Here is an 11,137-nt window from a genome sequence, read left to right as displayed (position 1 = left end):
TGTCTCTCTAACTTTATTATTATTATTTTTTTTTTCAATTCGAATTTTCTTTGCATGAATGTTGGATCTGTTGCCTTCGGGAAGAAATTTTAACCTAGAAAAGCTTGATTTTCAGGAAATCGCCAATTCGAAAGCTTGGGTTTCCTGGTGAGTTCTCCGACATATATGTTGAAATTTTTGTGATTTTAATTTTAAAAATCTGGGTTTTTTTGTTCAATGGTTTGCTTCATCTTATTGGCTTTCTCACTAGAGATCTTTGCCATCGCTGCTCCACCAAACTTGCATCCGCTCTTTCGAACAGGTACGACTTCTTTCATTTTCTTTTGTTTCCGGGAAAATTTACGGCTCGAAAATGAGTATAATTGTAGAAGTTAAAACCTGTCTCAATCTCTATGTTGGTCTGTACACAATGAAATTGAATTTTGTGTTTCGGCATACCCTTACTGGAATTTTATGATTTGGGAATTGTACAAGTTAGTGGCGATTTGAAACCGTTAACCGGGATGAGAATTAGAGTGATTTGAAAACAGAGAGCAAGGAATTGTAGGTGGGTAGTGATAAAGATAATGGTGCGGATACTATGATCATAACAGAAATTCACTATTTTGCACAGAGTTTTGAAAGTTGATTTCTTTTCTTTTTTCATTTTGATTTTTTATTTTTGTATTTTTGAACAGGTGGTGTTCTGATTTTTCATTCGTTCTCATCACTTCTACAAGAGGTTAGTTTTCTTTTCTGCATTTAAAGAGTGTTTAAAGAAAAATTGTATGTAATTGATTTTCTGCTATAATGTTTTGAAATTCCTTATTTTACTTGAATGTAATAGTGCTTGCTTTTGCTTTCACCCAGCTACCAAATTCGGTTTTGTTTGTATGGTAACATGGATTGCTCAGGTTAGGTAGGAGAGGATGGAGGTGAGAAATACAATTGGGAAAGATATGCTGAGAGGTTTACAAAACACCTTTGAAGCTGTCGGTGAGGATTCTTCTGTTTAAAAGTAGGAATTTTTTAATTTTTCGTGGAATCGATGTTTTGTTTTCGACTGACTTTATAAAGGATTGCTTGGACAAGTACAGGGTGTTTGGGATTGAAAGGTTGGGAGAGGCCACATACGGGTTCAGAGAGAATATTCTTTTTTGAATCTCCATACGTGCAATTCCCTCTACATTAGAGGGTATTTTCATATTATTTTGCATATAAATTTATTGAAGGGTTTGTGTATAAAGGTTTCATTAATGGGGATTTCTATGCAATGACTGTTTGGGATTGAAAGGTTGTTCCAGCGTTTATTTTAAACTTACTGCAATGACTGTTTGCAAATTTACAAAATTTGTGTTTAATTTGAGTAGCTTGAATGGAAGACGCAATTCCAACACCTATCAATTAGGTACAACCGCATAAAAAGGCAATAAAGATTAAAGTCCACGTGTGTAGAATGTGGAGACCGAGAACTTTAGGAACAACTGATAAAAATACAAGTCTGCACTGTATACTGATTGACGAAAGGTGAGCAATCTTTTGAACATTTTTCATATTTAACTTGCAGGATCAATGTCACTGTACAACTTTCCATGATTGTTTGTTATGTCTTTCTCCCTTTTGTGTAATTTTAGTCAATTGAACTACTCTTTTTAGCTTAAGATTGAATTGAAGTGCTAAGAACTTAGTTAAATGAAAGTTATACTTTGGTTTGATGACATTTTGGTGTTTGGTGTTGAGTGCATGATTATTAGGTCCACAATCATTGGATACATGATTTTTCATATGTTTTCACCATAATATATCATAATCCCGCAGCAACGCGCGGGTCACACTTTCTAGTATATATCTAGTTGTTCTGTATTTATGTAGTTGTGACAAGATTGGGACACTTATATATAGATATATATATATATATATATATCTAGTTGTTCTGTATTTATGTATGTATGTATGTATCTAGTTGTTCTGTATTTATGTACTAACATTATCTGTTGCATTTAAGAAAAATGTTGTAGGATTAGTTTCTAATGTTATATTTTTATGGTTGAATAAGTGTATAGATGTCGCAGTTGATCACTCGTCGTCGGATGAAGGAGCAGCTGAGGGCCCAGGGCAAGGAGATGAGGTCATATGGCGGGGCGTGGAGAGACCTTGTACAAGCCATACAGATGTCCGGCCTTCAAATCTTATCTCACTACCAGCACTTCATCTTGGTCCACCTTCGACCTCAGAGTCACCTCGCCCTGATACCTAGTAGCTTGATGTATTAAACCTAGTTCACTTTTAGTTTTTTCTTTTTTGTTCGGATCTTGTATGTACATTTTCATATATTTTATAATTCAATACTTTTGCTTGGTTAATTAATTATTCTTTCGAATTTAATTACAATATTTATCAAGAATTTAAAAAAAAAAAAAAAAAAAAAAGTTTGACCAAAACTACTCCCCACTTTGCACGACGCACTCCGTTAGTCACGCAAAGTGGGTTTGCGTGACGCACGCCGTGGGTAGTGCAAAGTGGGTTTGCGCGACGACCAACGAAGTGCGTCGTGCAAAGTGAGTTTGCGCGACGCACTCCTTTAGTCACGCAAAGTTGGTTTGCGTGACGCACTCCGTTGGTCGCGCAAACCCACTTTGCGCGACGCACGCGCCGTGGGCCGTCGCGCAAACCCTAGCGTCTCAGACTTTGCGCGACGATTAACGCGCGACGAAGGTTGCGTCGTGCAAACCCTTAGGCAACGATTTTTTACTTTGCGCGACGAAAGTACCTACGTCGCGCAAAGTGTTTTTTTACTAGCAACAAAAGAACAAAAAAAGTCACGTCATAATTCGATAGCAAAATAACATCATATGACAACAAAGACCTAAATAAACAAAAAACAACAAACATATGATGTCTCCCACATGATGATTTGAAGTGCTTAAAATTAACCAATTTACAAAATGCTCTCATAAATCGATGATCAACCTCTAAGCAAAAACAAAAAAATACCGATCAGATTTATTAAGTGGCCATAAATAATACATTCTAGTGCCATTCCTAGTGATGGAATGGAGATGTTGCTTGAGTCCGATGCTTTCTCTTCTGCAAAAACCTTTGGAGTGATTTCTTCATAGACATACCAGCAACGGGGCTACACAGCGGAGACATCACATTTGGTGAAGGTGGTTCTGCTGATCCACTTTGAGGAGTAAATAGACTATTTACCCTTTCCTCCATTTCTTTGTTTGCAAGAAAAAGGATGAATCTGGCCTGCAAAACGCCAACAAATGAATTTAATAATTTATTAGTAATTATTTCTTTATATGATTAATATCTATTTGGTTGGTAGATTATCTTAAACTTCAAAAGAAGGTGAACGTGGATCCAATTGGAATGTTATATATATTCGGAAAAACAAGCTTGTGTCATTTGTGGTGTAACTATTCATTCCATATTAGGATTTTTCTTTATAGGCTTTCAAATTAGTGTTAGAGGTATTAGTTGATTTGCCCTTAAACTTGTACAGAGATGAAAATTTTCCCTTAGAACTTTACAATGAGTTCAAATCTATGAACAACAGTTGAATATAAAAAGATGTTAAACGGAGAAATCTTTATATGAGCAGCGAGCCATAATAATTAAGAATCTAAGAAAAAGTAGAATACTTAATAAACAAACACACGACGTACCTGAAGCTCTGTAACATCACGAACGCACACCATTCCGTTGTAGAAAATGGTCAGCCGCTGCTGTTGTTCTTGGTGCTGGGTTTCATTAGGGTTGGGGAAGCGTGAATCAGCAGAAGGATGATGAAGCTCCAGACTGCAGTTTCTCATGGTAATTTAGGGTTTGGAACTCAAATTACCAAAAAACCAAGAAAAACCAAGAGACTGAAGGATGATGATGAAGATTGAAGAGAGAACAAACGAAGATTTGGAGTGGGTTTTAGAATGATGTTATGGCTTTATATATGAAACTGTCATATGCATGTCGACTGAGAAGGTCCCCACATAAATGTGACTAGAAACGCTCCTAACACGAAACGCACACACTTTTTACACCAAGATAGTGATTAGCGGCGAAAAAGATTCCCCTTTCATTTAATCACGTGTATCATGATTTTTAAACTTGGTTTTTTTCTCTCTTTTCTTATTTTTTGAATTAAACTGTATTTTACACCACAGGATTTGGGGCAATTTATAAATAAGCCACAAAATTTCAAATTTCAAATATTGACCGAGTAATTTTTGAATTGTATAAATTTAACTTCTTTGTCAATTTTAGAGTCTCTTAGACATGAAATGCTGATATTGCATAAATTGAGTTTGACCATCAATTTATATAGGGATTAAAAGAGTAAAGTACTAAACGGTAAATCGACGGACAACGTGTGTTTCAAATGTGACACATACTATGCCACGTCAACACTTAACTCTAATTAGACGATGAAATTGATAAAGAGGTTAAACTGATGCAATTTAAAAATTACGAGTGTAATATCTGGAAATTGAAATCCAATAGATCTGAAATCAATCAAACAATGGATATAAATGAATATATGATATGTCTCTCCCACACGATGATTTGAAGCGCTTAGAATTAACTAATTTACAAAAAGATCACCTCGATCGATCAATCACCCTCTAACCGAAAACAAAAATACCAATCAAATTAATTAATTGGCCACAAATAATAAATTCAAGTGCCTTAATTCCTAGTGATGGTATGGAGATGTTGCTTGAGTCCGATGCTTTCTCTTCTGCAAAAACCGTTGGAGTGATCTCTTCATAGACACACCAGCTACGGTGCTGCACAGTGGAGACACCACATTTGGTGAAGGTGGTTCTGATGATCCACTTGAAGGAGTAAATGGACTCTTTACCCTTTCTTCCATTTCTTTGTTCGCAAGAAAAAGGATGGATCTGGCCTGCAAAATCCCAACAAATCAATTTAATAATTTGTTAGAGGTTAATTATTTCATTATAATATGACTAATAGTTATTAGGGTTGGTAAATCATCTTAAACATTAAAAGAAGGAGAACGTTGAACAAAATGGTTATACATATTTGGAAAAACAAGCATGTGTCATGTGCGGTCTTAGAACTTTTAAATCATATTTGGATTAATTAGGTCAAACATATAGTTCTGTTCTTTATTCGTACTAATGGGGGAGGGCGGAATGCATCTTTAATTAAAAATGTGAAACCAAAGGCATGGAACGAAATCAAAGTGCTGTAAAAATTACATAATTCAAATCATGAACAGTTTTCTGGGAAATGGAGAGTCAACACTGGCATGAGCCATAACCCTACAGACACAGCTCACTACAGCACTTTTATCTCTGCAATTCTAAACCTACTTTGATCTATCTATATTTCATTTGCAATAAACTCCTAGATTATGAACGACAGTTGTTGAATAAAATTGAAACTTAATCGGAGAAATCTAAATGCACGAAACTGATCATCTTGTGTTTTTAGGTTACAGATTAAGAAACAAAGAATTAAACAAACTCATGACATACCTGAAGCTCTGTAACATCTCGAACGCACATCATTCCGTTGTAAAATATGGTGAGCCGCCGCCGCTGCTGCTGGTGTTCTTGTTGCTGGGTTTCATTAGAACCTGGAGAATATAACTGAAGCTCCAAATTGCAGTTCCTCCTCATGTTGATTTAGGGTTTAGACTCAAAATTATCAAAAAACCAAGAGACTGAAGAAGGATGAAGAATGAAGATCCAAGAGAAATGAAGATGAATTGTGAGTTCTGGAGAATGATATGAATATATGGCTTTATATATACCGTACACTTTGAACCAATATAGTATACGTATTTTAAACGTGCTTTTAAAAATTGCTCTGCTGCTGCCACCGTTTATTTTCCGTGTGCAGTTTTTTCTTTTAAAACTCTTTCTTCGTTTTTTCTGAATTTTACACCGCTTTCTTTTTCACTCACGTGCTCGGAGTCGGCACAACCTTTCTCCATCAGCAACAACTAGCCTTTCCATTTTTTTAAATTATTTTAATCATTTTGTGCAAGATTACAAGAAATTAACTTGACCCATCAATGATTGATTTGACAGAAGCTTTATCTTAATTTACTTCATCATCAATTCACAGAATTTCAAACTTATGATCTAAATCATTAATAATATAAATTATATTAGAATAAATTAAGTTATCATCCCTCTTTCTTCTATTGCATTAATTAAAACATTATTTCTTTTTAATTTTTTATTAAGGTTCCTAACTTTTAATAAATGTTATTATTTCAGTTATAAATTATTTACATATCAATATAATTAAATTTTATTTCTAAAATATAGTGTTAGAAACATTACATTTGGTATATTTATATTTATGATTAAACTTTCTATCATATATTTCTATTTTTTGTTTGTACCATTTTTAACTGGCAACCCTTTTTTAATTTGTACCAATTTTCTTTTTAGTTTTAATTTGTACCCATATATTAATTTCATTTTGTGCCCATATTTTCTAAATTTTTATTTATACTCATAATTTATTTATAATGTACCCATTTTTCTTTATAAATGTACCACTTGGTTATATGTAAAATGTACCCTTTTTTTTTTTTTTTTTTTTGTAAATGCACCAATTTTTTTTATGTAAAATTTACCCACTTTTTAATGTAAAATCTATTTATTTTTTATTTATAATGTACACATATTTATAATAAAATGTACCTTTTTTCAATTTTTTTGAACACTATGGGTACATTAGTTTGACATTTATTATTTCAAAGTTATATAGTTACATGTTTTTATCTATTTATTCAATCAAAATTTTTGAGTATTTTCTTTTTTATTGTAATCATTTTTAATTTATATGCCATATAATATGGGATTTTAAATCCCATAACATGTCAAGTAATTAATATCAAACATATGGAAATATATATTAACAGCAATAATGAGGTATATAAAGTCAAGGAACTTTGACCAAAAATTAAATACCATCAAGATTTTAGTCAAAGAATTTTAATGGTTACGGACCAGATCTAATGTTTCCCCCTTATATTTCGTCAAATATGAAGAAGTTAATGTCATGCCGTAGCGTGCCATGATAAAGACAAAAAGTTTATGTGCATGTTCTACATGATAAGAACTATTGACTACACTATACAATAATTGTGGAACGCATTGGTCTTCAATTATCTTTCTAATTTTATGCCTATCAAATTGTTTATGCTTTTTCTTCAATCCTAGCAATATCATACAAAAATATTTAAAATAAAAATAGAAATTTTGTGTCACATCCCAATTTCGACTCTGCTGTAGCACGATATTGTCCGCTTTGGGCCCCGACCACACCCTCACGATTTTGTTTCTGGGAACTCACACACGAGAACTTCCCAGTGGATCACCCATCCTAGGAATGCTCTCGCCCGAACTCGCTTAACTTCGGAGTTCTGATGGAACCCAAAGCTAGTGAGTTCTCAAAAGGCCTCGTGTTATATGGAGGTGGGCATGTACATACAAGGCATATCACCCCTTCTCTGTTGGTCGATGTGGGATGTTACAATCCACCCCTCTTAGTGGCCCAACGTCCTCGTCGACACACTCGTACCACACGGCAAAGTGGCTTTGATACCATTCTTTCACATCCCAGTCTCGACTCCGCTGTAGCAGGATATTGTCCGCTTTAGGCCCTGGCCACGCCCTCATGGTTTTGTCTATGGGAACTCACACAAGAACTTCCCAATGGGTTACCCATCCTAGGAATGCTCTCCCCTGAACTCGCTTAACTTCGAAGTTCCGATGGAACCCAAAGCCAGTGAGTTCCCAAAAGGCCTCGTGCTATATGAAGGTGGGCATGTACATATAAGGCACATCACCCCCTCTTCGTTGGACTGTAATATCGATAGCTTAATTGTTGGGTTCGCTAAGCAAGCGAGCAAGTCAGCTCATTTACGGCATTAGTTATTCAATACAAATTATTTTCCTACTGCATAATTTTTATAGGTATTTTGCTATTACAAATTTTTGGGTGTGTTACTTTCATTTTCGATTTTATACTCAATACAAATATTTGAATCGTATATATATATATATATATATATATATATATCTGTTTTTGATATTTTATTATATATATACTTTTTTCCTTATGTTTTACGTAATAATTGGTGTTTTCAACCTTACGGTTTATAGGGGTATTATACTACTATATTATCAAGGAAGGAAGAAGGTATGAGTTTGGATGCATGAAAAAGGAATAATTGCAATCCGATTGCGATAGAATGATATTCTTTTTTATGTAGCCGCTAACTTGATTTCTTCCTTATAATTATATAAATATTTTCTTCCCTATTTTCGAGTATCTTACTTATAACAAGTTACTTTAAATTTCGAGGACGAAATTTTCTTAAGGAGGTAGATTGTAACGACCCGTCCCCAAATTTTGAGGTTTTAATAATTTTAATTTCTGAATTTATGAAAATGCCCTTCGAAACAAATACATTGACTTTTGTTGACTACCTTGTTGTGTCATGTAGGATTCGTTTTCTTGGCATATCCTCGTAGTACTCATTGTTATGAGCATGTGAACGCAAATGGAACGTAATTTGGAGTTATAACAAAGGAGTTATTAACAAATGAAGTCGGGGACAAAATAGTAAATTGATTAATTTTTAGAAGGCTCCAGATTTTTGGAGCAAAATCTGCAAAGCCACGTGTGTGGCCCAGATTGAATAAAAGAAGAAACAGACGAGTAGGAGAAGAGATAAAAGAGAGAAAGTAAGGGCGGGATGCCTATTCAGAAGAGGAGAAAGAAGAGAGTGACCAATGGGAGAGGAGAGAAAAGAGAGAAGGGGATAGAAGAGGAACCCGTCGAGTTCCCCTTGACCTGTACCCGACCCAGAGACATCCATGTTTTCCAATGTTATTTAGGCAATTTTTCAGGTGAATCACGTCCTACCACCACTACCAAACATCTACCCGACCCCCCTCGTTCATTTCCACCCAAAATCCACCTAGATTGACCCTGTTTTAAGGAAGAACGGAACCCGTGGGTTCCGAAGGTGTCACAGTGGAGATCTTCATTTCTATGAAATTTGATAATGTTTAGAAATAGTTGATTTTTCTGGTGAGTCGGGGCGGCCGATCGTCGTGTATGACGATGCGTAGGTCGAGGCATTCCATGACTTTCCTAGGCTAAATTTGATTCTCCAATTCTGTATGTGATGTCCAATTGATGAATTTCCGTCATTACCAAACTTTAATACGTTATAGTACATAATTTATGAGGATCATAGGAACTTACGAATCAGGAATTCGACGTACGGATCTTCCCAAATTAGATCTATCAGTTTATAAGATTAAACGTTGACCGCCACTTGAATTTGCAATTGGCGAATATCCAATAGTTGGATCGTAATGAAACTTTAGTATGATGTTTTAGAAGCATAATGTGGATCTTTGGAAGTTACGGATCAAAAATATGAGGTGCGGATTTTCCGAATCGAGTTACATAGTGTTGTGGACCCTACCATCGACCTTTGATTGACGGTTGACTTTTGGTCAATGGGTTTTAAATCATTCTAGACCGTCCTTGGGGATGTGTTGTGCGTAAGTTACTTGTTCTATCGAAAAGAATTTTGAGTTGTGAATTGATATTTGTTCTAGGCGACGATCGTTCGTGACGCCTTGATGTTCGTGCTAGGGAGTTGTAGTATGGACCTCAGGTGAGTGGGTCTTTTTTCTTTTTATAGTGTGTGTGTGTGTGTGTGTGTGTGTGTGTGTATGTGTAAACTTTACGGTTTCCAAAAACGTTTTTTTTTTTTTTTTTTAATATGGAATTATGCTTTGCTTGCCATGTTGTAAATAAGTTACATTTTAAATATTGCATTGTTACACTTGTGAATTGTATTGTATGATGCTGCAGAGACTCAAGTAAGCTTATGTGATTGAATGGGTTGTATTGCATTGGTATGCACACATTTATTTAGAGCTCATCATGGCTGACCCCGGTATTAGTGTTCCCGCCCGGGGTTAAGGCTAACCTTCACGTGATTGTTCACCTTCCGCACCGCACGCTCACCTTGGATCCAAGTCTGGTGCCAGCCTGTCGTGCAGACCATAATAGGTGGTTCCGACTCGTAGGTGACCCGCGATTTATCACATAGCTTTCACGTGATCGTAGCACTTGAGCGTACATATTTATACCTAACATGTCGTACAGGTCACACTAGGTGACTCCGACTCATGTGCTAACCTAGATTGATGAGCTACAGGTCCAGTCATACATGTCACGTTAGGGAAGACTCCAACTGGCATACTATTTTATATTGGTTTCATATCTGGCTTACATTTATTATTGCCGAGATATTATGACATGGCATACTTCAGTTTTCACTGCTCTTGGGCATTGGTTTTTATACCTACGTAGTAGTATTATTTTTTGGAAATTATATGGGTTTACGGCAAGGGGTTGTAACGCTTTCAAAAGGTTTTTATTAAAACTTTATTTTTAGGCCCACTTACCCTTGTTTATCGCCCTTCCAGGTGTTAGTAGCAAAGTTTTCATACCGGTGAGGATTATTGGCAAATCTTGGCGTAGGCAATTATCATCGATGGTATAATTCTCACCCTATTTTACTGTATTGTACTTATATGCTCAGTCATCACGTGTGAATTAGGTTCATTCCCACTCACAGCGCACTCTTGTATTTAGGCACTTTTAGGTTTAAATTTATTCACACTTTCAACATCACTACACTTTATGACTTCGTCACCTTCTTGGTGTCGGCCAGCACAGCTCGATTCGGAGTCCTAATTGACATTCTGGGTCGGGATGTGTCATTTTGTAAGTTACACCTGGCGCACGTGATTTAAAAATCTGTAACTAGCACATAATGTGCCTACTTAAAAGGTCTTTGCACCTATGTAAGTAACGCGTAGTGTGCTAGATTAAAAAAAGTCTTGATATCATATGTCACGTGGTTTCAATTTACATAAAATATTTTAAGGTCACGTAGTGCTCATTATAATAAAAATGCTTATCACATCCGAGTAAACACATGCGGAAAGGCTAGTATAATTATATAACCATTGACCTTACTATGACTGACCCACGCTTATGATATCCAGTGATTGTGTCTCCAAATTTTTTATGTACAAAATCAAGCTCATGATTCTAAATAAGGGCACGC

General features: G+C 35.5%; 2 protein-coding genes across 2 annotated transcripts; both read right to left on the bottom strand.

The window, feature by feature from the left end:
• Positions 1-2,784: 2,784 nt before the first annotated feature.
• Positions 2,785-4,229, bottom strand: LOC137726628 (protein TIFY 5A-like). The gene is made up of 2 exons (XM_068465568.1): positions 3,654-4,229; positions 2,785-3,234 (listed from the first exon to the last, which is right to left on the bottom strand). The coding sequence occupies exons 1-2, from the start codon at positions 3,798-3,800 to the stop codon at positions 3,022-3,024; spliced, it is 360 nt and encodes a 119-aa protein (XP_068321669.1). The 5' UTR covers positions 3,801-4,229; the 3' UTR covers positions 2,785-3,021.
• A 220-nt stretch (positions 4,230-4,449) lies between these two features.
• Positions 4,450-5,713, bottom strand: LOC137726629 (protein TIFY 5A-like). Its single transcript, XM_068465569.1, has 2 exons — positions 5,490-5,713; positions 4,450-4,891 (listed from the first exon to the last, which is right to left on the bottom strand). The coding sequence occupies exons 1-2, from the start codon at positions 5,631-5,633 to the stop codon at positions 4,679-4,681; spliced, it is 357 nt and encodes a 118-aa protein (XP_068321670.1). The 5' UTR covers positions 5,634-5,713; the 3' UTR covers positions 4,450-4,678.
• Between the last annotated feature and the right edge of the window lie 5,424 nt (positions 5,714-11,137).

Source organism: Pyrus communis, chromosome 2 (genome assembly GCF_963583255.1).
Source record: "Pyrus communis chromosome 2, drPyrComm1.1, whole genome shotgun sequence".
In the NCBI taxonomy this organism is placed as follows: Eukaryota; Viridiplantae; Streptophyta; class Magnoliopsida; order Rosales; family Rosaceae; genus Pyrus; species Pyrus communis.
The sequence above is the reverse complement of the archived record's forward strand: the minus strand, read 5'-3'. Positions and strand labels throughout refer to the sequence as shown.

What these genes read in the sequence shown, in the direction of transcription:
- LOC137726629 (XM_068465569.1), bottom strand. Translation starts at nt 5,633, where the DNA reads ATGAGGAGGAACTGCAATTTGGAGCTTCAGTTATATTCTCCAGGTTCT. An exon ending in GAGATGTTACAGAGCTTCAG is followed by an intron (nt 4,892 to 5,489) that starts GTATGTCATGAG and finishes GGGATTTTGCAG; the next exon opens with GCCAGATCCATCCTTTTTCT.
- LOC137726628 (XM_068465568.1), bottom strand. Translation starts at nt 3,800, where the DNA reads ATGAGAAACTGCAGTCTGGAGCTTCATCATCCTTCTGCTGATTCACGC. An exon ending in GTGATGTTACAGAGCTTCAG is followed by an intron (nt 3,235 to 3,653) that starts GTACGTCGTGTG and finishes GGCGTTTTGCAG; the next exon opens with GCCAGATTCATCCTTTTTCT.